This window comes from Garra rufa, chromosome 18 (genome assembly GCF_049309525.1).
Source record: "Garra rufa chromosome 18, GarRuf1.0, whole genome shotgun sequence".
In the NCBI taxonomy this organism is placed as follows: domain Eukaryota; kingdom Metazoa; phylum Chordata; class Actinopteri; order Cypriniformes; family Cyprinidae; genus Garra; species Garra rufa.
The window spans coordinates 3,679,168-3,704,380 of NC_133378.1; the positions used below are offsets into that span (position 1 = coordinate 3,679,168).

General features: G+C 35.7%; 2 protein-coding genes across 3 annotated transcripts in view; one reads left to right on the forward strand and one right to left on the reverse strand.

Annotated features, from left to right (window-relative positions):
• Positions 1 to 1,524: 1,524 nt before the first annotated feature.
• adrm1 (ADRM1 26S proteasome ubiquitin receptor) lies at positions 1,525 to 11,255 on the forward strand. Of its 2 annotated transcripts, none has more exons than XM_073823830.1 (10): positions 1,525 to 1,588; positions 2,414 to 2,628; positions 2,704 to 2,820; positions 2,966 to 3,089; positions 6,487 to 6,570; positions 7,796 to 7,868; positions 7,953 to 8,212; positions 8,292 to 8,449; positions 10,765 to 10,867; positions 11,027 to 11,255. In XM_073823830.1, the coding sequence occupies exons 2-10, from the start codon at positions 2,419 to 2,421 to the stop codon at positions 11,128 to 11,130; spliced, it is 1,233 nt and encodes a 410-aa protein (XP_073679931.1). In that variant the 5' UTR covers positions 1,525 to 1,588; positions 2,414 to 2,418; the 3' UTR covers positions 11,131 to 11,255. The 2 variants fall into 2 exon arrangements, with proteins under 2 accessions (XP_073679931.1, XP_073679932.1); XM_073823831.1 differs by having other exon boundaries at positions 6,490 to 6,570.
• Positions 11,256 to 11,266: 11 nt separating this feature from the next.
• The window catches only part of lama5 (laminin, alpha 5), a 134,106-nt gene continuing 120,159 nt past the window's right edge, over positions 11,267 to 25,213 (reverse strand). Inside the window, exons 67-78 of the mRNA XM_073823623.1 lie at positions 25,046 to 25,189; positions 24,802 to 24,932; positions 24,543 to 24,710; positions 24,254 to 24,389; positions 23,801 to 23,949; positions 21,727 to 21,916; positions 21,495 to 21,641; positions 19,734 to 19,881; positions 19,489 to 19,619; positions 19,218 to 19,311; positions 13,588 to 13,707; positions 11,267 to 11,898 (exon numbers count right to left, since the gene is read on the reverse strand). Of these exons, the coding sequence (XP_073679724.1) occupies positions 11,753 to 11,898; positions 13,588 to 13,707; positions 19,218 to 19,311; positions 19,489 to 19,619; positions 19,734 to 19,881; positions 21,495 to 21,641; positions 21,727 to 21,916; positions 23,801 to 23,949; positions 24,254 to 24,389; positions 24,543 to 24,710; positions 24,802 to 24,932; positions 25,046 to 25,189 (1,704 nt within the window). The 3' untranslated portion in view covers positions 11,267 to 11,752. The remainder of the gene's footprint in view (positions 11,899 to 13,587; positions 13,708 to 19,217; positions 19,312 to 19,488; positions 19,620 to 19,733; positions 19,882 to 21,494; positions 21,642 to 21,726; positions 21,917 to 23,800; positions 23,950 to 24,253; positions 24,390 to 24,542; positions 24,711 to 24,801; positions 24,933 to 25,045; positions 25,190 to 25,213) is intronic.

Sequence of the window (25,213 nt, forward strand, 5' to 3'; positions counted from 1 at the left end):
GTGGTTCGCTGGAGTCCCAAAGCTTTAGAAATGGCTTTATAACCTTTTCCAGACTGATAGATCTCAATTACTTTCTTTCTCATTTGTTCCTGAATTTCTTTGGATCTCAACATGATGTGTAGATTTTGAGGATCTTTTGGTCTACTTCACTTTGTCAGGCAGGTCCTATTTAAGTGGTTTCTTGATTGCGAACAGGTGTGGCAGTACTCAGGCCTGGGTGTGGCTAGAGAAACTGAACTCAGGTGTGATAAACACTTTTTCACACAGGGCCATGTGGGTTTGGATTTTTTTCCCCTTTATAAAAAAACTCCTTAATTCAAAAACTGCATGTTATGTTAACTTGTGTTATCTTTGATTAATATTTAAATGTGTTTAATGATCTGAAACATTAAAGTGTGACAAACATGCAAAAAGCAAAAAGGCTTAAACTAAACGCTGTACCATCTATTTTTCCCCCACAAGGAGTCTAAATGCTCCCGGATATCGAGTGAAATCCTCTTTACTCCTTAATTACAACCAAATAGTCTCCCATAATCCAAAATATGCATAAAACGATATGGATTTTTTAATTAGTGTAAATCTTTTATAGGTTTTCTACTACATATTCCAGTAAAAATCCACATTGAAAAAACTCCTTCAGTGGCTGCGGCGTCATAACAAGCATCGACATGTTTACATCCTGTCAGGATGGCATCTAGCGTCTCTTGTCTCTGCCATTTGTAAGCTCTTTCAGCAGCTGCGGCATCAGGGCTGAAGTGGAGAGAACATCGATGGAGGTCTTTAGAAAGTTTTATTGGTCCCCAAGCATCTTCCCATTATTTTCTTTTCTTCTTATCACTAGGACAGCAGTGACTTACATCGCTTCTTTTGTTGCCCTTCAGCTGAAAATTACAACCAAATAGTACCCCTTAGTCCAAAATATATTTTTAAATAACATAAATCTTTCATGGGTTTTCTACTACGTATTTCAGTAAGATACATCACTTATGTTATATTAAGCCATGTAAGTCATGGTATCATCATCTGAGGCTTGGTTTTGACAGAAAATTACATGTTTTTGAGCTGGTTTGATGTGGACGTTTCGCAGAGAATATGTGTATAAATGTGCTTGAGAACCTGTAAGCTACTAAATTAATCAAACTAGACGTGGAAGTTTAGCAAAGAATACGTTTATAAATGTGTTTGAGAAAATGTGAATTTTGTATCTCTTTTAAATAATTCGTTTTTCCCTCTAAATCTGTGTGGATCTCTGTAATATTGCGATTAACTTGCAATGTAACCTCAGCAGAAGATTATTCAGTGTTTTGCACCATTGTAAATACTGAATCAATCATTTGGTGAGTGTGCATATAAGAAAAGAGCTCCGTCTGCACTCAATGACACAGCGCTTGCTGTATGCCAAGAATGACATGTTATTCAGCCAATCAAATGCCTCCTTACGTGCCAACGTGACCAATAGGAACACGTCTAACAGGATACAGGAAGTCTCATGCCACTTGTCACCAGTCTATCTGCAACTCTTCAGCGGATGTCTGTTAAAGACCCATATCTGCCTCAGGAATCAACGAAAGGATAAACGTATTGACCGGTATGATGCTGTTTTGCTATAATATGTTATTATCAGATCTATAGCGGCGTTATTAATTTAAACACGCTTCAGAAAAACAAAATGCGCAGTCACTGCTGAGTTTAAATGGCAGCTAATGCTAATTGAGGGAAGTGCTTTAGAAACCAAACAATCAAATTATGATTACATTTTCAACGTAGAGGTAAAACTGTAGTGATTATCGTACTATAGTATATCTCAAAATGGCATATAATTGTATGTTTGTGCAAAAACAAGCCCGTTGCTGTCTTTTGAAGCTAGCTGGAGTGCTAAAAATATTGCTGAGTAACTGTGCTTACACCTTTAAGCTTCACGTTGTTGATTAGCTTTATGATGAAGACGAAACACTGACATCTTTGATGATAACCATATTTGTGACCCTGCACTACAAAACCAGTCACAAGAGTCATTTTTTATTTATATTTATACATCTGAAAGCTGAATAAATAAGCTTTCAATTGATTTATGTATGGTTTGTTAGGATAGGACAATATTTGGCCAAGATACAATCTGGAATCTGAGGGTGTAAAAAAAAAAAAAAATCAAAATACTTGGAAAATCGCCTTTAAAGTTGTCCAGATGAAGAGTTTTGGTGTATTTACAGTAGAAAATTTACAAAATATCTTCATGGAACTTGATCTTTACTTAATATCCTAATGATTTTTGGCATAAAAGAAAAATGTATAATTTTGACACGTACAATGTATGTATTTTGGGCTGCTGCTACAAATATACCCATGCTACTTACGACTGGTTTTGTGGTCCAGGGTCACATTTATTTAACAGTTCGTATTATCTGTTTTGCAGTTAGGATGTCATCTGGAGCTCTGTTCCCCAGTCTGGTCTCTGGCTCCCGCAGCTCATCCAGTAAATACCTGGTTGAGTTTAGGGCGGGTAAAATGACCCTGAAGGGCAGCACAGTGACCCCGGACAAGCGCAAAGGCACCGTCTACATTCAGCAGACAGACGACTCGCTCATCCACTTCTGCTGGAAAGACAGGACCTCTGGAAATGTGGAGGATGTGAGGACTGTTTACTATTAGCGGTCAACCGATGGTCTTTTATATCAATATCAATGGTTGATTTTTGTGTTTCAGGATCTGATCATATTCCCGGATGATTGTGAGTTCAAGCGGGTGAACCAGTGCACTACAGGACGTGTGTATGTGCTGAAATTTAAGGCTGGATCAAAAAGGCTGTTCTTTTGGATGCAGGTGAGGAAAAGATTGCAGAGATGCTTGCTGACATGCGGCAGTTCAGATTTGCTTTGTCAGAATATAACAAAACGATGCACTCAGAGGGCATTGTGATATCTGATCAGCTGTCAAGTCACATTTGCTTGCTTTCCCATCTCTAAAGGAGCCGAAAACAGATAAAGATGAGGAGTACTGTCGCAAAGTCAACGAGTACCTCAACAACCCACCAATGCCAGGCGCTCTGGGCAGCGGAGGAGGTGGCAGCCATGAACTCTCTGCACTTGGTGGTGAGTGATGGAGAACATGCGTCTCGCTTTGAGACTGTCCTAATACCCACACTTGCAGTCTTCGTTACTTGATAGCGTGTGTACATGAGTCAGGGATGCACACCTTTCAGTGAAAATCACTGGTTTGAATCCACAGTAGGTCTTTTAGAGTTAGTTGATTTTCTAATTTGTGACCCTGGACCACAAAACCAGTCATAAGGTTAAATTTTACAAAACTTAGATATATACATCATATGAAAGCTCAATAAATGAGCTTTCTATTGATGTATGGTTTGTTAGGATAGGACAATATTTGGCCGAGATACATCTATTTGAAAATCTGAAATCTAAGGGAGCAAAAAATCAAAATACTGAGAAAATCACCTTTAAAGTTCTCCAAATTAAGTTCTTAACAATGCATATTACTAATCAAAAATTACATTTTTGATATATTTATAGTAGGAATTTTACAAAAAATCTTCATGGAACATGATCTTTACTTAATTTCCTAATGATTTTTGGCATAAAAGAAAAATACATACAATGTATTTTTGGCTATTGCTACAAATATACCCCAGCGACTTAAGACTGGTTTATGGTCCAGGGTCACATTTAAGATCTTTCTGCACTACTGGTAGTTCCAGTAGTCGACCAAAGGTGACAGTGTTTAAACAGAATCCTAAACAGAATCTACAGAATTGGTGCAAACTGCTGTCCCACAACCAAAAAACACATTAAAAAGTATTTAGAAATTGAAACTTTATCCCCCGGTTTCACAGACAAGGCTTAAGCCTAGTCTTAGACTAAAATGTAAGTCTTAGCCATCTCAACTGAAAGAAACGTGCACTGATTGATCTTAAAATGTATCAGTGCCTTTGTTTTGTCTCGAGATGCACACGGTAACATTTTTGTTTGAACATGTTTATGAAAATGACTTAAATGTCCTAATTGAACAATGGCCTAATCCTGGTTTAGCGTAAGCCGTGTCTGTGAAACCGGGCCTAGATGTTTACTAAGATCCTTTTATTATCTGTTGAAAACCACGATAATATTTAAAATATCAGTAAGCTTAAAGGGATAGTTCACCCAAAAATGAAAATGTGATGTTTATCTGCTTACCCCCAGGGCATCCAAGATGTAGGTGACTTTGTTTCCTCAGCAGAACACAAACAAAGATTTTTAACTTAAACCGGTGCAGTCTGTCAGTCATATAATGGCAGTGGATGGGCACCAAACCTTGAAAAGTAAAAAAAAAACATGCACAGACAAATCCAAATTACACCCTGCGGCTCGTGACGATACATTGATGTCCTAAGACACGAAACGATCGTTTTTTTGAGAAACTGAACCGTATTTATATCATTTTTTTTACCTTTGATACACAGCAATGTCCATCTGTCCTGAGCGCAAGCTCAGCATTCAGTTCTTTACATGTGAACGCGCTCTGGCGTAGAATACGCAAATGCCGGAAGGGGAAATCGGCAAACAGTCAACAGTCCCGGATGAGTTTGCGCAAGCAAACGTAATTTTTTAGCTTTAAATCGGTTTGAACAATCAGGATGAGCGCAAGTAATTACCATTTTGAATAGCCGCTATACCCACAATCTCTGTGCTCTGTGTAAACAATGTGTGTCATATACACGCGACAGATCGCTTCCGGCGTTTGTGTATACTACGCCAGAGTGCGTTCACATGTAACACGCCAGATGAAAAGCTCGTGCTCATGACAGATGGACGTGGCTGTGTATCAAAGGTAAAAAATGATATAAATACTGTTCAGTTTCTCACAAAAACCGATCGTTTTGTGTCTTAGGACATCAATGTATCGTCACGAGTTGCAGGGTGTAATTTGGATTTGTCTGTGCATGTTTTGTTTACTTTTCAAGGTTTGGTGCCCATCCACTGCCATTATATGCCTAACAGACTGCAACGGTTTAAGTTAAAAATCTTCGTTTGTGTTCTGCTGAGGAAACAAAGTCACCTACATCTTGGATGCCCTGGGGGTAAGCAGATAAACATCAAATTTTCATTTTTGGGTGAACTATCCCTTTTATATATATATATATATATATATGTATAATCATCACTTATTGGGTACTTTCAGTTGGGAGGTTGCTGTCCCGAGCCCTAACCCCAACATTTTATGAAAATGATATTGAAATAATTTTTGCCTTTTATTCTGTTGTTGTTGTTTGTTTTTTTTTAAATATCTTTTATATTTTTTTAAAAAGTGAAATAAAAAACATAATTTTATTTATTCGTTGTAAATTATGAAACTTTATTTAAAAAATGTGCCCTGCATTTTCACGTCACTACCGAAACGGTGTATGTTTTAGTCCATTGGCTGAGACTGATTTTCACTACACCCCTACATTTATGATCAGGAAATATTTATGTGTCCCTCTCTCATAGCTACATGGTGAGTAGGTAAATGTGTTCAAAAGTGTGAAAAATCTGTGTGTAACTTTAAGATGCGTCACTACCAAACAGCATTTTTCTGCATTTAAGCACACTTCTTTGTGAGTTATTCCATATTTAGTGCTAGCCAACCATGTTCTGATTATGACTACCGAAACAGTCACGACCGAAACAACATTTGGTTGTGATATCCTTGTTTTTTTCTGTGTTATCCCATAAAATTGTCACTACCGTAACAGTCACAACTGAAACATGTCATCATAGTAGTGACTAAAGGGATCACATAATGCTTCAATTGGGCAAATAAACAATTTTAGTACAGTTATGCAAATTTTGTCTTTTAGTATGTACGTTAAAATTCTGTAATGTGATGTGGTCACTACTGAAAATGTGCTGTCACAACTGAAACATGGGATGTTTTGTCCAAAATAAAGTATTTTGAATGATCAGCTATGATGTTAATTTGATTCGATGTATATTCAAACTAATGAATCCTTAACTTTGAAATCAATATGATCAGCTTTTTTCCTTTTACAAAGGAAGATGGGATTCGTAATACAAGTCTCATAAATCACACTTGAAATATTGTTAAAATTGTAATTGTTCTTGATTTACTTCTAAAAGTTTTTTAACAAAACAACAAAAAATATACTTCGTTTCAGTTGAAATAAGGTCAACACACAGAGTAACGCTGTGTGTTTCAAAGCACTTCAGTGGACCTTGAAGTCTAACAGCCTCTTTTTGTAAAATTTCAATATGGCGCCTAAGGTCTATAAGAAGTGTTTAAGGTAGTCAGATTTGCTCAGTACCGCCCCAGAATGCTGAATGAGCTCACTGACTTAAAGGTAAACATGCTTGCGGATCCTTTTGTTAACAACGGAGTGCCAATATGATGATAATAAGAGATTGATTGTGTGGTGTAGAGCATGAGCTCATGTTGAACTGAAGTAAGTGTACGTTTTTTTTGTTTGTTTGTTTTTTTTTGTTTGTTTTTGAGGAGAAGGTGGTCTGCAAAGCCTCTTGGGTAATATGAGTCACAATCAACTCATGCAGCTGATTGGACCAACAGGATTGGGTGGACTTGGTAAGTTTTATTTATTTATTTTAAAGTAGTAGTCAATGTCCATGATTTTAAATGGCGTTTGAACTATATTGGCATATTTATATTAAAAAATATATATCAGTAAGATTTTTAATATGTTTCTAATGCTCAACAAGGCTGTTCATTTGATCAAAAATATAGAAGAAAATTATATTGTGAAATATTTTTACGATGTAAAATAACGTTCTTCTAATTTAATAAACATTTAAAAATGTAATTTATTTCTGCGATCAAAGCTGAATTTTTCAGCATCATTACTCCAATCCTACATGATCCCTCAGAAATCATTCTGATGTGCTGATTTATTATCCCTGCTGGAAACAGTTAATATTTTTTTGGAACCTGTGATACTTTTTTTTTCAGGATCCTTTGATTAATGAAAAGTAAAAAAAAAAAAAAACAGTGTTTCTTTAAAATAGAAATCTTTTCTAACAATATATACTACTGTTCAAAAGTTTGAGATCAGTACATTTTTATTCTTTCTTTTTTTAAATTATTGCTTTTATTCAGAAAGGATGTTTTAAATTGATAAAAAGTTATTTTTATTCAAGTATTTCATACTTGAATAAATGCTGTTCTTTGTAACTTTTTATTCATCAAAGAAACCTGAAAAAAGTATCATGGGTTCCAAAAACATATTTAGTACTGACCTGAATGAGATATTTCACATAAAAGACATTTACATAGTCCACAAGAGAAAATAATAGTTGTATTTATAAATTGACCCTGTTCAACAGTTTCCATACACTTGATTCTTAATACTGTGTTGTTACCCGAATGATCCACAGCTGTTTTTTATTTAGTGATAGTTGTTCATGAGTCCCTTATTTGTCCTGAACAGTTCAACTGCCTTCTGTTCTTCAGAAAAATCCTTCAGGTCCCACAGATTCTTTGGTTTTTCAGCATTTTTATGTATTTGAACCCTTTCCAACAATGACTATTAGATCATTCAAGCAACAATACAGTACTAAGAATCAAGTGTATGTAAACTTCTGAACGGGGTCATTTTTATAAATTCAACTATTTTCTCTTGTGGACTATATGTAAACTTCTTTTATGTGAAATATCTTACAAAAAAAAAAAATAACATGCATTTTGTATGGTCCCTCTTATTTTGGTAAAATAATTGACATTTTGTAGATTCTGCAAGGTGTGTGTAAACTTTTGACTTCAAAAGTCAATAAGATTTTTCTTTTGTTGTTTTAAGGTGCTCTGGCTGGTCCAGGTCTGGCCGGTCTGTTGGGCAGTGGAGGTCCTGCTACCAGCAGCTCAACCTCCAGGTATGTCTTTTGATTTCTCTATTTTTGCCACTGTGTTCACACATCTTATTGATTTTATTCATTATCTCTCTCCTGTACACACAGCTCCCGCAGCCAATCGGCAGCAGCCACTCCTTCCTCTGGATCGGCCGCCCGCCTCAGCTCCACCCAGGCACCCACCACACCCGTCACCCCTGCTGCTACCTCCACCGGCTCGCCCACGGTGACCCCCACCACTCCTGCGGCCCAGACTCCCTCCATCCCTGCGGCACCCTCCTCCAGCACACAGCCCATCCAGCTGAGTGACCTCCAGAGCATCCTGGCCACCATGAACGTGCCTGCCGTGGCTGCGGAGGGAGCAGGAGGTGAGACGCTGACAACTTGGATGTGGTCTTCACCTACATTTTCCCATGCTCTAATACACTGTCCGTTGCTCTTCTATAGTGGACTTGGCGAGTGTGTTGACCCCTGATGTGATGGCTCCTATTCTGGCTAACCCTGAAGTCCAGCAGAGACTGCTGCCGTACCTGCCATCAGGAGAATCGCTCCCGCAGAGCGCCGATGAGATCCAGAACACGCTGACCTCTCCACAGTTCCAACAGGTAACACTCAAATAAACGGCCTATGTAGTACAGCGTTATTGATAATAACTGTATTGTGTAGGGGCTGGGCGAAAAATGTCAATTTCTTGATTTTAATCCATTTAATTTTTACGTAATGAGATTGATTCTTAAATCCCAAGAATTGATTAGTCTAGCCTGTGTTTTTTGTTAATGCTAATGTTAAACTTCGTCACATTTACCTCAGAAAAAAACATTTGGTGACCATAAACTTTTTAATCAGATAGAAAAATGAACTCTAGAATGCTAAATATATGCACCATATAACATATTCATTGTAATTTCTAATTTATATTTGAATAAATCTAATCCAGTTTTTGACAGCCACAAACAAATTGTAACTTTGTAACTTCATTGAGTGTATTTTAAATGTTTGACTATAAATCTGTTCATTTTAATCTTCAATATCACAGTAATGTAGAACCAGCTGACTCTCATATTTTACAAATTAGATTTTTTTTCTTGAGAAAATTTGATGTGTACTGTACCTGATGTATATCCAGAGAAGTCTATATCAAATCGAATTGGAATCTTGTGAATTTAATCGAATTCAGCCTAGTATTATGTTCAGTTCTAGGTGTGATTGATTGTTGTGAATCTAATGGGAAAATCTATTGCGAAAAAACAAAAACAAATCCTTTAACCCTGTTGTGCTGTAATTTTTGAGCAAAAGATATTCATTTATGTAATTTTTTTTTTTTTTTTTTATAAATGTCTTATTTTGTCGGAGTGGCATATGACTTGAAAGTTTTGATAAAACGCATGGACAATGGACATAAAAAAAAAAACTTGCACTTATACTGTTTGTGGTCAAAAATGAACACATTGGAAATTAACTGTAAACCAAATTCTATCTAGTGGAAAAGCCATTTCTTGAGAGATCAACTTTAAATTTGGAACACAACTTGTTTAAATTATGGCTTTGAATTTTTATATTTTTTTTAATATACACTGGTCCAGTCAAAAGTTTCTGGACGGTAAGATTTTTAATGGTTTTTTTAATGAAGTCTTCTCTGCTCACCAAGCCTGCATTTATATGATCCAAAGTACAGTAAATATTTTTACTGTTTAAAATAACTGCTTTCTATTTGAATATATTGTAAAATGTAATTTATTCCTGTGATTTCAAAGCTGAATTTTTAGCATCATTACTCCAGTCACACGAACCTTTAGAAATCAACTGAGTAGAATTTTTACCAGTTTCTTTGATGACTAGAAAGTTCAGAAGAACAGCATTTATCTGAAATACTATTTTTTTTGTAACATTATAAAAGCCTTTATCATCACTTAAAATCAATTTAAAGCATCCTTGCTAAATAAAATAATTAATTTCTATAATTTAGTTCCCAAAATAAAAAAAAAAGATATCGACTCCAAACTTTTGAATGGTATAGTGTATGTTACAAAAGCTTTTTATTTCATATAAATGCTGATATTTAGATCTTTCTATTCATCATACGATCCTAAAAAAATGCTCAACTGTTTTAAATATTGTTTATTAAAAAATGTTTCTTGAACAGCAAATCATGATTTCTGAAGGATCATGTAACTGGAGTAATAATGCTGAAAATTCAGCTTTGATCACAGGAAAAATTTACATTTTACAATATATTCAAATAGAAAGCAGTTATTTTAAATATTAAAAAATTTCAAAGTATTACTGTTTTTGCTGTACTTTGGATTAAATAAACGCAGACTCGGTGAGAAGAGACTTTAAAAAATATATAAAAAACCTTAAACTTTTGACTGGTAGTGTATATTTAATATAAAAGTGTTTTTGTGCATTTATCATAAACTTTTGTTTTTAATTTCACTTTTTGAAAATGTTCACTGCAGCAATAATCTGCAAAGTGATGTATTTAAAAATAAACTACTGTGCTCCAAAAAATCCAAAGCGTTCAAGAATTGCGACAGTCACGTTTAAGTTAGATACTTAATTTTAAGATTTGTGCTCAAAACGTGGTTAACAAGTAATAAACAGATCATGACTATTATATAAATGTAAATTATTACCATAAAATTCTCTAAAAATACTAAATATTAAATTAAAAATCATTATTGAAATTAAATATGAGTTCATTTCACTGAAATAAAAAAAGTGGATTAGGAAATTGCACCTTAATTGCTGGTTGCCATCCAATCGTAAAATTGAACAATTTAAAGATGAATTATAAAATAGATATTTACAGTCCTTGTTATAATTGGCTGAACTGCATTTGAAGTGGTTGTAAAAGACTGCTAAATGAATAACTATTTGTCATCAATGAATTCTAACATTTTGTTGTGTGTTTGCGCAGGCGATGAGTATGTTCAGCAGTGCTCTGGCCTCTGGTCAGCTCGGGCCTCTCATGAACCAGTTTGGTCTGCCCTCTGAAGCAGTGGACGCGGCTAATAAAGGAGGTGAGATGTGTGTCACATCCATCAAACGACATTAAAATCCCAATTCAAAATTAATATGAACTTAGAAAGGAAAGTGCACATCTTAAGTTCACTTATCCCGATTTGTAATGAGTATCTGATGTACCCACAAGCACTCATTTGCTTTGTCCTGCTATTTAGACGTGGAGGCCTTTGCCAAAGCCATGGAGGGCAGCGATAGCAAGACAGACGATGGCGAATCCAAAGACAAGAAAGATGACGACGAGGACATGAGCTTGGATTAGAACAACTTTCTGAACACAGTGGTCTATCTGAAGTGTTAGTCTGGGTTATTTGCCTGTACTCATCCACTGATTCACGTCATGTGTTTTGTATGTCCGAAGCTACACTATTAAACAGTTGACTTCCAGCTTGCACATGTGACGTTGATCAACATGAAACATAAAGGAAATGTTTATTGACAATAAAACTACAGCTGAGGGAATCTGACAAAAATATCAAGAAGTGACAAAAATAATATTTCTTGAGTTTTCAACTCCAGTGATTGTAGATATGGCACATGAAAAAAAATACACATAAAATTGCCCTCCAGTGTTTTTATACAACTAAATATTCCCATTTAATGGTGTTTGGTCATGATTGTGTCTTTGAAATGTTAATTAAACCTGGAACTATACGAATCCAGTGCCAATCCATCTTTATATTCCTCTGGTCCCTGCAGTACTTAACATTATAGTTTATCAGCGGCGTCTCAGGACTTGCAGTGCTTTTTAATAAAAAAACTACATACACAGGTGTCATGAAAGTAAACATAAATATCGGTTTAAGTTAAACGCTAAGCAAACCCACCACCTGTTGGTTTAATAGTGTGGAGTACGTAGGGTTAATGTAGCTTCTGTAGGTCTATCAGGCAGGGCAGCCCTGAGTCCCCACAGATCCAGACACTGACAGGGGTTTGGACAGTGTGACAGGTTTGTGGTTCAATATGGCTTTCCTCACACATCCGTGGAAAGAGAGAACAGTGGATGGGAGACCTGGCACTGCTATAGTATCTGCGCACAAGAGGACAACAGGCTTTTGTCAACATTGAGCCATTCACATTTCAGTACAAGATTTTGGTTAATTTAGCTTTAAAGGATTAGTTCACATCCAGAATAAAAATGTCCTGATAATTTACTCAGTCCTGGGGCCTCATTTATAAAACTTTCTTACGCACTGATTTGATCTTAGAGTGTTCGTACGATCAAATCCACGTCAAAGTACAGATTTATAAAAACCGTCTTTGACGTGGAAAAGTACTTATCTCCACGTCAGATTCCAGCTTGGCGTACGACCGTTTCCTTGTGGTAATGCCTGGTATTGCAGATAGTTCAGCCTCACTATAATTTGATTTCTTGCCACATTGTCACAGAGTTTTTCAGAGACGGCGGAACATTCAGCTGCACACAATTCCACGATCATTTGTGATTTATAACCGAATGACTGGCGTACGCATGGATTTCGTGGTACGTTCGTTTTCTCTGAATCGCTCTTACGATCAAATCAGAAAAGTTCTTAGATAAAATCAAGGATGGTTTCTACGCAAGTCTTTATAAATGAGGCCCCTGGTATCCAAGACGTTCATGTCTTTCTTCAGTCGAAAAGAAATGAAGGTTTTTGAGGAAAACATTCCAGGATTTTTCTCCATTTAGTGGATTTCAATGGGGATCAGCGGGTTGAAAGTCCAAATTGCAGATTCAATGCAGCTTCAAAGGGTTCTACACGATCCCAGCCAAGAAATAAGGGATTTATCTAGCAAAACGATTTGTAATTTTTCTAAAAATACAAGTTTATATACTTTTTAACCACAAATTCTTGTCTACACTCAACTTCACACTGGAAAGGTCACGTGTGGTTAGTTCTTCGTCTGCGTACTCAAAAAGGTTACCTCCCTTTTTTTTGTAAAAGGCATTTGACTTTCTTTGCATGTTCACTTTTTAAACACTAAGTCTGTCCTTCTGCCTACATCACGTGTGACCTTTTCAATATGTGACCCTGGACCACAAAACCAGTCTTAAGTCGCTGGGGTATATTTGTAGCAATAGCCAAAAATACATTGTATGGGTCAAAATTCTTGATTTTTCTTTTATGTCAAAAATCATTAGGAAATTAAGTAAAGATCATGTTCCATGAAGATTTTTTGTAAAATTTCTACTATAAACCTATCAAAAGGTAATTTTTGATTAGTAATATGCATTGCTAAGAACTTAATTTGGAGAACTTTAAAGGTGATTTTCTCAGTATTTTGATTTTTGTGCACCCTTAGATTTCAGATTTTCAAATAGATGTATCTCAGCCAAATATTGTCCTATCCTAACAAACCATACATCAATAGAAAGCTTATTTACTGAGCTGTCATATGATGTATATATCTCAGTTTTGTAAAATTTAACCTTATGACTGATTTTGTGGTCCAGGGTCACATATGATACATTTTTAGAAAAAGACCAATCGTTTCGCTAGATAAGATCCTTATTCCTCAGATAGGATCGTGTAGAGACCTTTGAGGCTGCACTGAAACTGCAATTTGGACCTTCACCCCGTTGATCCCCACTGAAGTTCACTATATGGAGAAAAATCCTGGAATGTTTTCCACAAAAACCTTCATTTCTTTTTGACTGAAGAAAGAGAGACATAATCAGAGAATTTTTATTCTGGACAGTTATTGTAAATGTTAATTCAGTGGTGTTCAGATGTCATACCTGGCACGCCACCCAGATAAACAGTCTCTTTGCCCCCGTTCGATCGGCTGTGTTTGGGACCCACTCCATGTTCACTCGCCAAATCCACATTTAGCTGGATGACGTTGCTCTTCTTCACAACTAAAATCACACAAATACAAGTGTAAAAATACATTGCTTATGAAGTATCTATACATTTAAACCCTTCTGTTTATCACGGACTGTGCTTAATTTAAATACAAGAACAGCATTTAAAATGGAGTGGAAAAGTGCAAGGTTTCTAGAAAATAATGACTAAAGTGTAATATATAGGCTACAACAGTTTAATCTGGCCGCAGAGGAACATAACTGAGGTTGCCTGATATAAAGTGATGCAATGCCCAAAACTATGACAGCGTTTTAGAGCCATGTTAAAAAAAGAAATAAATGAAGGATTAAAGTCGAAATTATGAGAAAAGGTTGAAATGTTTCGAGAATAAAGTTATAAGAACAAGATGAAACGTTTTAAGAATAAAATTGAAATTACGAAAATAAAGTAAATGTTTCAAGAATGAAAATAAGAATAAAAATTATGAGAATGTCAAAATATTTTGTCAAAATTACGAGAATAAAGTTTTTGTCAGTAAAGTCAGAATGTTTTATTCTTGTAATTTCAACTTTATTCTTTTAATATTTCGACTTTATTCTCATAATATTTTTAACTATATTCTTGTAATTTCAACTTTAATCTTGTAATCTTATAATTTTATTTTTTATTTTTTTTAAAGTGGCACTAAAATGCCATTGTACTAAACAGAGTCACACTTGCGCAATACGGAAATATCTGCTAAGTGTGTTACTTATTTTTGTCAACCTAGCAACCGTGTGCATGTGCTCTCTCTCCACTGTGGATAAAAGTACTGGCTTTCTGAAAACAATGGTAAGCTTGCAGTTTAGCGATCTCCACTTGGACATTCTATTCTCAGAAAAGTGTCATTTATGAAGTGTTCATTTACAAGAGAAAGAGAGAGAAGACTATGCAATTACTTCAGCTTTTGCTGCATTTCCCTATTAACAGTAGCTGTTTCCATCACCCCGTCTTTTCTGCATTTTGAAGTATCGCATCAGAAACAAGTGATGGAAACAAATTTTGAATAAAAATCTCACAAAAATGTTTTTACGCTTGCTCGAGGTGGGAAAAGCGTTAATGCGAACGAGAGATGGAAACGCATTTGCAGAATAAATTCCTCCTTGGACATCAAAAAGTCATCTGAAATTGTGCTATGGGACAGCATAACCTAAATAACCAGTAGACCTCCCAAAGCAACAGCCTTATTGTGTTTTGTCTACTCCATCTGAGGTGCAAGTAATTTTTTTTATATATGAAAATTTTTATATTCATCAGAGGTGGAAAGTAACGATTTACATTTACTCGCGTTACTGTAATTGAGTAGGTTTTTTGTGTACTTCTACTTTTTAAAGTAACTTTTAAATTTTGTAATTTTACTTTTACTTAAGTACGTTTTGATTTAAGCATTGTACTTAACTACATTTTAAATATCATCCGTTACTGAGTAAAAATAAATAAATAAAAAATAATACTAAAAAAATTAATTAAAAAAAAAATGGTAGGGCTGTTCGATTCCGAAAGTTTTGGAATCGATTCCGATTCCGATTCCGATTCCTGGTTCTGGAATCGATTGGATTCGATTCCAGAATCGATTCCTCACTGTTGTTTCGATTCTTTTTCGATTCTTGTTTTTTAGATTGGAGGAAGCTAATTTCGCAATAAATGCAGGATGTAAAGGTCGTATAAAGTTACCTTCTCATAATATGAAGCTTCAGTTGTAAAAAAAAAAAAAAAAAAGATATATATATACTATTTTTCTGACTGTTTTCAAATTGTAATTCATTGCCCAGGAAATTAGTCCTAACCCACAGCTCAGCAGTGGACATGCATTTATTGCATGAATAAAACAAGACGTGACGTGTATAAAATGACAAAATTAGCAAACTATACACTGAAACAAAATAAACAGAACTTTAACAACAACACTGATATAAGAGCTATCATTTCGCAATAAATGCAGGATGATATAAGAGCTGGTGGCGCAGCTGTCAATCAGATGCGCTCTCGGCCACTGACGTGCTCTCTGCGTTTTCTTTCAGAGTTATCATTGGCTGATAGAAAGATTAAAAATAGCATTTATTTAAGATGTAAATAAGATCAAGACACGTCGTGATCTATTCTGTCGTGCAGCGCTCAAAATTGTGGACATCATGAGCCAGTTCTCCCGTAAAATAACATCTGAATCGGTTTTTGAACTGGTTCATTTATATGATCTATCCGAACGAATCTTTTCGTGGAAATGTATCAGACTATAATAACTATTAGCGAGCAAGAGGCAAATTAATGGGTGCTTCTCAAACTGAAGGCTGCATCCTTAAACTCAAGATGAGTTTAGTAATGAGTCGATTTTATTACGTTTATTTTCGTCAATCGACGTTTGATGACTTGCAGCCGAAATATGTAGCCTTCATGGAATGCAGCCCTCCGTTTAAGAGGTAAGTTTTGTTGAACTGAAAACGGCTCTGAATGAGGAGTCCATTCCCCTTGAGAGGATCCCCCTCGATTCTTCTTGGAATCGATTCCCAGCCCTACTAATTGGTGAGCGGGAAAACAAACGCAGCGCGCTAACTCAAGAAAGATGGAGATGGACAGTTGTGCAGAGTTACATCTCTCGGCTTCATGCATGAAGCAAACCGTCGAGCTAATGTCAAGGTAATAACAAACTTGTGCGTACCTAATGTATAACACTCGTGTTTATCAGAGTCGTACATTCGGCACGCATAAGTCCGCTATTGATTCACAAACTATGCGCGCTCTCTGGGCTCTGATCCCTGTCGTATTTTTGCGTCAAAACATTTGCCTAGTTGTCCAAATTATTGTCCTGTGAGTGTTTTATAATGAATGCTCACCCATAGAAGAGGAGTGAGGCTCGGTGTTTATGAGCATCAGGCGCGCACTGACAGTTCACTGATCGTGTCTTTGTCGAACCTTCACATCGATGCGTTTGTATTTGCTGTAGTTTGAATTCGTATGTTATTTTTTTAATGGATACAAACAGTAGATATTCAGTCAGTCAAGTTCAAAGGGATAGGTTTAGTGGTCTTTTGGCATCTCCCTGTCCTGTTTGGTAAGGCAGGATCACTTATTTAAGAAAAAGTACTCTGTAGTTGTAAAGAATGTCTGAAGTAAGGAATTCAGGAGGTTTAAATCTGTATATATAATTTTAAAAAGTTAGAATTTAGCAGAGGTTTTTTTTAAAGGTTAATAAGGTATATTTAAATTTTTAATTTAAAGCTTGTTTGAATTTTGAGTTTTTTTTATAACATGCAGTAGAAGAATAATAAGGCTAAACAAATGTTTTGGTTAATAAAAAAGACTTAAAAATAAATACTTTTCTCTTTACTGCGGAAGTAAATAAATAAATAAGATAATAATAAATAAGAGGACATGTCTGGCATAGGGGGGCTTTGCAAAATTGAGCAGAGAAGGAGGGGGCCCCGCAGTAAAAAAAGGTTGGGAAACCCTGCTCTACTGAATTCACAGTTCATGCAACATTCAGTGGTTGTGATGTTTAAAGTTTTATGGAATTATTTGCCTAAAGAAATCCCTAAATGTTTTATATGGTTATTTTTTTTATTGCACTTTAATTTGTAAAGTTGTTTCCTCAAATAAAAACAACCAGGTTGAGAATTATATCCCCTTGGTTTTTTGGAATAAGACTAGAATCCCCCACCCAGCACTGCTGTTCAAAAAAAAAAAAAAAATTACTCACTAAATTTTACTCAGAGTAGAATTTTAAATGAGTTACTTTTTACTTTTACTTGAGTAGATTTTTTGACCAGTACTTTTACTTGTAAAATTTCATTGAAGTAACAGTACTTTTACTTGAGTAGCATATTTTATTACTCTTTCCGCCTCTGATATTCATTGTCTGTTGTGATATTTAGTGCCAGTTCATCAGGAAATTACGATTTTGTTCTCAGACTCGTTGGATGAAAACCTAGCTAGTGAAGCCGAGGGTTTAATTGTTTCAGAAACAATGTTACCAACTCCTTGCTGAGAAAGATAATGTAGCTCTTCAGCGCTTTAGCTATTTTATTGATAAAATTGCAGGCAGGTCTTTTTAAAGTGCCCCTATTATGCCATTTTAAAGGTAGTTAATATTGTTGTAATAGTCTCTTAAAACAGGTTTACATGTATGCAAGTTCAAAAAACACTTTAGTTTTCTCCAAAATTAGATTTATTTTTACCCCGTTTCTAAATGATTCGTAAACGACTCGTGTGAAGCAGTTCGAAGAATCAGTCTCTCTAAACCCCTCCTTTCAGTGAGCCCTCACTGCTGTGATTGGTCAGATGGTGCAGTCCTTTTGGATTGGTCTACCGCTACAGCGCAAAACGAAACGCCCATTGGCATAACTGAATGACAGCTGCGGAGACCTGTTAATGCATAGAAAAGATAGCCTCGATTTTACCCTATCAATTCGAGCCGGAGTCTGACGATGAAACGGTTGAAGTGTCACATCGACAAGAAACTGTTTTGCAAGCACGACCGGAGCAGGACGTTTCTCAGTGGGTGTCATATGTTAACCGTGGACAGTGTTTGCAATTTGCTTTTGTAAGCGAACCGGACACACCTCTACGTTGTGAACTTCAACACTGTATAATGCATAACACTGCGTTAAGCCATCGTTTATCATTATCATTACTTAAACTAATAAGGCAGACAGACAGTCAAGCTGCATCAATCCCAAGACTTTTTAGACTACATTGCACTCACAGCTGAACAACAGAACTACAGAAACGCAAGTTAGCCGTTTACCAAGACATGTGCGGGGTTGTTACACACCATAACGTACACAAAGACGTATTTTGAACGATCGCTAGAAAATACAAGTATTAATCATACTTACAGGTAGAAGTTCAGAGGAGCAAGCCGGTCCAAATAAACTGGGCACTGATCCATTTTTTTAAAACCAAGCGTTTGGTGAATCTCGCGTTGTAACGTTACTCCCCAAGATTAGAAAAGCAGTCATCAGTAAAATGACGCGAACACAACACAAGATTGGCATTGGACTGCTGAGGTGTTGAAAAAATTAATGTTAACCACTGATAGTTTCATCTTTTGGAAGGGCATATAAAACAAATTCACTCTCACAGCGCAGGGCGTCTTCTTGACATGATGTAATCCACGTGAAAATGGTAGGCCTACTGTTTGTGGGCGGGCAAGTTGTTCGCGAAATTGAATGTGGGCGGACATTACGCAAATGTGTAGCTCGTGACGTGTGGCCGTTACAGAAAAAAGATTCGAATTGCTGACGACTCGTTTAGGCGAATGTGAGCCGACTCTTTTTTTTGTTAGACAAAAACTTTATTTATAGTGCACTGTCCGCGTCACAACTTTGCAGATAGTTTATGTTCACATACAGCTACATGACACACTACATGAAATATCATATTTGAAAAGGCATAATAGGGGCACTTTAAGATTCTGGGTTGCTGAATGTCTGTGTAAATTCTGACACAAAACAGCATGTATTTTTTCAAACGGACCAGAAGGGTTAAATGCAGTATGATTTCAGTGTTTGTGTTTTTCAAGACTCACTTGCAATAGTGTGCCAACCTCCATCACAGAGAGACTCTTCTGGTGTGAGACTAACTGAAAACTCTCCACTGCCGCTGTTCACCAACACAGTCACCTGCACGGGACAAACACACACTTCAAACTGCTGTACGCACCCGTCCCACCGACCTTCAAGAAGCACCATTAACCCTAAATGACTTGCTTGCCTGTTACCTCTCATTTAAAAACGATTTAACTTTGAAAAAGCTATGGGTAAGTTGGATGTTTGTGTGTGAGTGCATGGCTGTGTCACCTGGCCCTGGTTCAGATAGAGACTCAGTTGTTGAGTTTTCTTGGCTCCAGCGTGCAGCACAAGCCCAGAGTCCGAAACCAGACGGACCTCCAACTGGATCTCGAGGTCCCGGCCCAACACCATGGATTCGTCTGGCATGACAGAGAGGCGCAATAAAAAAAGTGTACTGTACACCATCTTTCTGAATTAAATCTAAAGTGTGTTTGATCTGAGGGTTTGATTGATTATTTGATTGACAGGCTCACCGATGGTCAGATATCCTCCCTGACTGGAGAAATGAAGCCCAGGCTGGAGGGGCTGCTGGTAGCAGGGTGTCACTCCCACACTGTGAGAGGGACTCAGTGTCGGCACCTCGTTCAGCTTCAGATCCCGCACACAGCCAACAAAACCAGCCTGAAAGAAAGAAACAGAAAGAAAGAAAAGTCACATCATAAAGGTTTATCTCTTATGAATATGTTAAGATAGAGACAATCTCATTTCGTGCACCAAAACAGATTTTAGCGTATCACGAGTGCATTCCTGAACTGACAGCTGCTCCAAACTTCATTATGCTATCTACTACAAAATTATTAAGACCATTTTAAAATGCATTGCATTGAGCTCAGTGGAAATAATCTCGACCTATGATATTCAAAATAGAACTCGACTCGACCTTGATTTCCATGAGGTTTATTCTGTATATTCACCAACAGATACTATTATTAAAATATCCACTTTATAAAAATATTTTATGCACTACCGGATTTCATGCTGGCAGAATAATATATTATTAAAACAAATAAAAAGCATGTTCTTACTACAGTAATATGATTAATAAAAAAATATTTAAACACTGACAAAATAATACAAGATTAAACAATATAATATCAAAAATAAATATTTATTTTACTTACTAAAACAATTATTTATTGCTTATAAACAATAAAATATTCCTTGTGTATTTTAATATAAAAAAGTTCAAGCTAATTAAGAAAAAAGACTTATTTAACATTTATTTGTGTGTTTATTATAGTATTGCATTATTATTAGCAATATAACTTAACATTTTATTTTGAAAAGAGTCTCTTGTTTGCTTTGCATTATTTAACAGATTTTTTTTAAGAGAGTTTGTAAAACAAAACATGGTGGATAAAGACCTGTATTTCAAATAAAATAAAACAACTAGCGAAAAGTTTTTTTCATGTTAACATAAAATTCCTATTAAAAAACTACGATTATTTAGTAAATACAAATAAAATATACACTACCAGTTTTTGAAAAGTAAGATTTTTAATGGTTTTTTGCTCACCAGCCTACATTTATTTGATCCAAAGTGCAGCAAAAACAGTACAATTTTGCTAATATTTTTTTCTATTTAAATACGGTTTTCTATTTGAATATATTTTAAAATGTTATTTATTAATAATAAAAAAATTATATAATAATAAAAAATAAAAAAGGTTTCTTGAACAGCATATTAGAATGATTTCTGAAGGATCATGTGACACTGAAGACTGGAGTAATGATGCTGAAAATTCAGCTTTGAAAACACAAGAATAAATTACATTTTAAAATATAATAAAATAGAAAGCAGTTATTTTAAATAGTAAAAATATTTCAAATTGTTACTGTTTTTGCTGTACTTTAGATCAAATAAATGCAGGCTTGGTGAGCAGAATAGACTTCTTTAAAGAAAGTTACAAATCTTTTGACTGGTAGTGCATTAATAGAAATGTGTATGTGTATGTGTGCTCTTATGAAAATGAAATATGATTATTTTGTAAAAGAAAAATAAAACATGGTGGATTTCAATGAAAACATAATATAATACAACATAAACAGTCAATCTAATTAAAAAGAGATTATCTTATCCAACATTTGAGCATACTTACATACTTCAATACTAATACCAGCTTTTTGTTCGCTTTACAACATTTGTGTCATCCGTTAAGTTGTAGCCTATTTCATTTCAGTCACTATATAAAGCAGTAGACAACATAGCAGTTCAGTTCAGTGGCAGTGTTTACCATAGCTGCGCTGTGGTCTGAGGGTAGTCCACCGATATAGAGAGGAGCACCAAACACACTCTTCCCTCCGCCTGTGGCCCTCTTGTTCTGGGTGTCGATGCCGTCCACTGTCAGAGAGGCCCTGTCACCCTCCACTCTCACAAACACCTGCACCATTTCATGATAAAAACATTTTGATTTGTGGAAAAATCACAAATTTTTGTCTTCAAATGTGCCTCATCTGCATACGAACCGTGTGCCACAGGCCGTCGTCGTATTTCTTTTTGCTGCGTATGCTGGCCTTCCTCTTTCCACCGTTGACCATTAGCATCAGATGGCCATCAAGCACAGACAGTGTCATGGTCCTCTGGCCCTTCCCTCCCGCCACGTGGAAAATCAGTCCACTTGAAGAGTTCACACGCACACCGACAGAGACGTGTGGCCTGCGAATGGAGTTCAAAACAGATACAGCTGAAGTCAAAAGTTTACATACACCTTGCAGAATCTGCAAAATGTTAATTATTTGACCAAAATAAGAGGGACCAATATTTTTTTATTTAGTGCTGACCTGAATATGATATTTCACATAAAGACGTTCACACATAGTCCACAAGAGAAAATAGTAATTGAGTATATAAAAATGACCCTGTTCAAAAGTTTACATACACTTAATTCTTAATACTGTGTTGTTACCTGAATGACCCACAGCTGTGTTTTTGTTTAGTGATAGTTGTTGAGTCCCTTGTATGTCCTGAACAGTTAAACTGCTCGCTGTTCTTCAGATAAATCCTTCAGGTCCCACAAATTCTTTGGTCTTTCAGCATTTTTGTGTATTTGAACCCTTTCCAACAATGACTGTATGATTTTGAGATCTATCTTTTCACACTGAGGACAACTGAGGGACTCATATGCAACTATTACAGAAGGTTCAAACACTCACTGATGCTTCAGAAGGAAAAACAAAGCATTAAGAGCCAGGGGTGTAAACTTTTGAACGGAATGAAGATTTTTTTTTTGGCCCAAATATCATACTTTTTTCATTTAGTACTGCCCTTCAGAAGCTACAGAAGATACTTATTTGTATCCCAGAAGACAAAATAATTTCAGTTTACCCTGATCTTCAAATTCAAAAAGTTTTCACCTTCAGGCTCTTGGTTTTTCCTTCTGAATCATCAGTGAGTGTTTAAACCTTCCGTAATAGCTGCATATGAGTCTCTCAGTTGTCCTCAGTGTGAAAAGATGCATCTCAGAATCATACAGTCCCTCTTATTTTGGTAAAATAATTAACATTTAGCAGATTTTGCAAGGTGTATGTAAACTTTTGACTTAATGTATGTGATTTTGGCATTTTTGCTCAATATTAGTGACCTTTTGGGCAGCACTAGACATATTATAATGATTTTCAAGCTAATGTCTCATATTTTTATATTTAGATTATCTTTGCTGTCATCTAACGCTCACTTAAACTTTAATTGTTTAAACCCTCAATAATTTAAAAACACAGTTAAATGTAATCTTAAAATAAACATATTTTTTTCATACTGTACATTTCTATGTTGTGATGCCTAAAATGCATTTAAAACTACTGAATTTATTTTTAATGTGTTTTATTATTTTTTTAATACAAATGTTACGTTCCTCGCATCTGCGCGATTTGCTTTGTGTATGTGTATGTGCTTTTGTTTGTGTGTGTGTGTGTGTGTGTGTGTGTACAGGTGGCCTATTGGTGTAGTGATGGACCACGTGGTTGCTGAACTTGGAGCCAGCTGATAAAAGGGCGGTGTTTTCGAAACATGGCGAGCTCATTCCAAGCGTGTCGATTTACGAACCAAACACTAGTCTGTTTTGGAGGACATTTGTTTAGTTTGTTTGAGATCTTGGAGCGTAGGGGTGACCTGCCCCTTTATTTTTGAACTACTTTTGCGATGTGTTTCTGTTTAGGGAGGAAGGGAAGTTATTTGTAATTTTATTTTCTTTATTTACAGGTTATTTATATGATTTATTTTCTTAGTGGGGTTTGTTTGTTATTTTTGGCCTTGGGTCACCCTGAAACCATTGCTCCATTTCTTTATACATATTTTCCTTATCTATTTTTCACTAATAAATGATTTAACTTTATCATTTAGTGTTTTTGTGATCTGTAGTATCTGGAATCCCGTCACTTACATGTGTGCGCGTCTAACCCCTAGACATCGGGTCGTAACAAAATAGCGCAGAATTTTTATATCAGCTATTAATTGGTTATCAGCCACAACATGTATTTATTGACTTTTGACTGACTGGTTTAGTGTTTTATTACATTGTTTTTTTTTTTTTTAAATACTCACGCCTTGCTGAATGCTTGAGGCATGGAATCAAATCTCAGATGGCTGTGGGACGAGCCACTGAAATGATGAGCGTCGACCTCCTGGACGGACATTTCACCCTGACAGGATTCACGTGCCATTCGACTTCTCGAACTTCCATGAGGCTTATTCTGTATATTCACAAACAGACACACATTTCATTAAAATTATGTGATTAATTATTATTAAGAAAATAATATTTTATTAATAAAAAGAAACTGTTTATGCGTCATTGAAAAATGATTTCATACTAGCAAAATAATATAATATTAAAACAAAAAAAAATAATATATATATATATATATATATATATATATATATATAAAATTATATGTTGTTATTATTAAAATAATGATTATTTAAAAAAAATCTATTTATTTTATTTTTAATAAAAAATAAAATAAAATAAATATCCTAAATTAAAAAAATATATACTTTTGGATTCCTTCGCCGTGGTGTATCCAATATTTCCAGTGGGGCTGAAGAGGACGGACAAACAAATGTGTATTTGTGTCCCTCTTCAGTTTTTGTCATATCTTCTACAGTCTGAAGAACATTTTTTTCGGGGTCCCTAAAGAACACAAACACAGTAAGAGCTGATCAAACTGTAACCTTTAATGAAGCTTATACATTGAGGTATAAGATTTATTCGATCACTCATTAGCATTTTCCTACATTAATCTATTTTGAACACTCTTCATTGCTCACTCTTTGCATCACACACCTCTTCATGAAGAAGTTACTGAGGCAGCCGGTGAGGTTGGTGGGGCCGTCTGACTCGGGTAGGCCGCCCACATAAGTAATGTCGCCTGGTTGTAGGGCCTGGCTGATTTTGGCTGCTCTGCCAGTTTCTTTTCCAGTCTCAGGAAGATCATCTATATAAACATGTAACCTAAACAAAGGCAGAAATGATCACAACCTTGTACACAAACAAAACTTTCCTTTTTGTATATTTTGTATATTACTAGTAAACAGTGGCATACCCTTCTGTGGTGTTGTAAAATGCAACATAGTGACTGTTGTCATCGTTGTATGTCTTCTGAGACCTGACTTCAGTTTTGTCAGTACTGACTACTACATGGCCACTGTCTAAGATCACCTGACACGCATCATTCTGAGGAGATGAACACAAGATTTGACAAAGGCAGGAATCGCTAAAACATCATTTAAAGTAGACAATTTTATATACACGAAATGTGATTTGATATGTCAAAGTCCTATTTGTACCTGGAATCGCCGATAAAACATGAGTCCGTTTTGCTGATCTGTTCTAAAGCCAATGCCAGCATAGAAGTTGTTTGAAAGATCCAGTACATTGTCCATTTTCATGCCCAGGTAACCTTCACCAGTGAAATGAGCCTCACGAGTAACCTAACATGCAACACGAACACATAA

What these genes read in the sequence shown, in the direction of transcription:
- adrm1 (XM_073823830.1), top strand. Translation starts at nt 2,419, where the DNA reads ATGTCATCTGGAGCTCTGTTCCCCAGTCTGGTCTCTGGCTCCCGCAGC. An exon ending in GGCTGTTCTTTTGGATGCAG is followed by an intron (nt 2,821 to 2,965) that starts GTGAGGAAAAGA and finishes CCATCTCTAAAG; the next exon opens with GAGCCGAAAACAGATAAAGA. An exon ending in CCTCTCCACAGTTCCAACAG is followed by an intron (nt 8,450 to 10,764) that starts GTAACACTCAAA and finishes GTGTTTGCGCAG; the next exon opens with GCGATGAGTATGTTCAGCAG.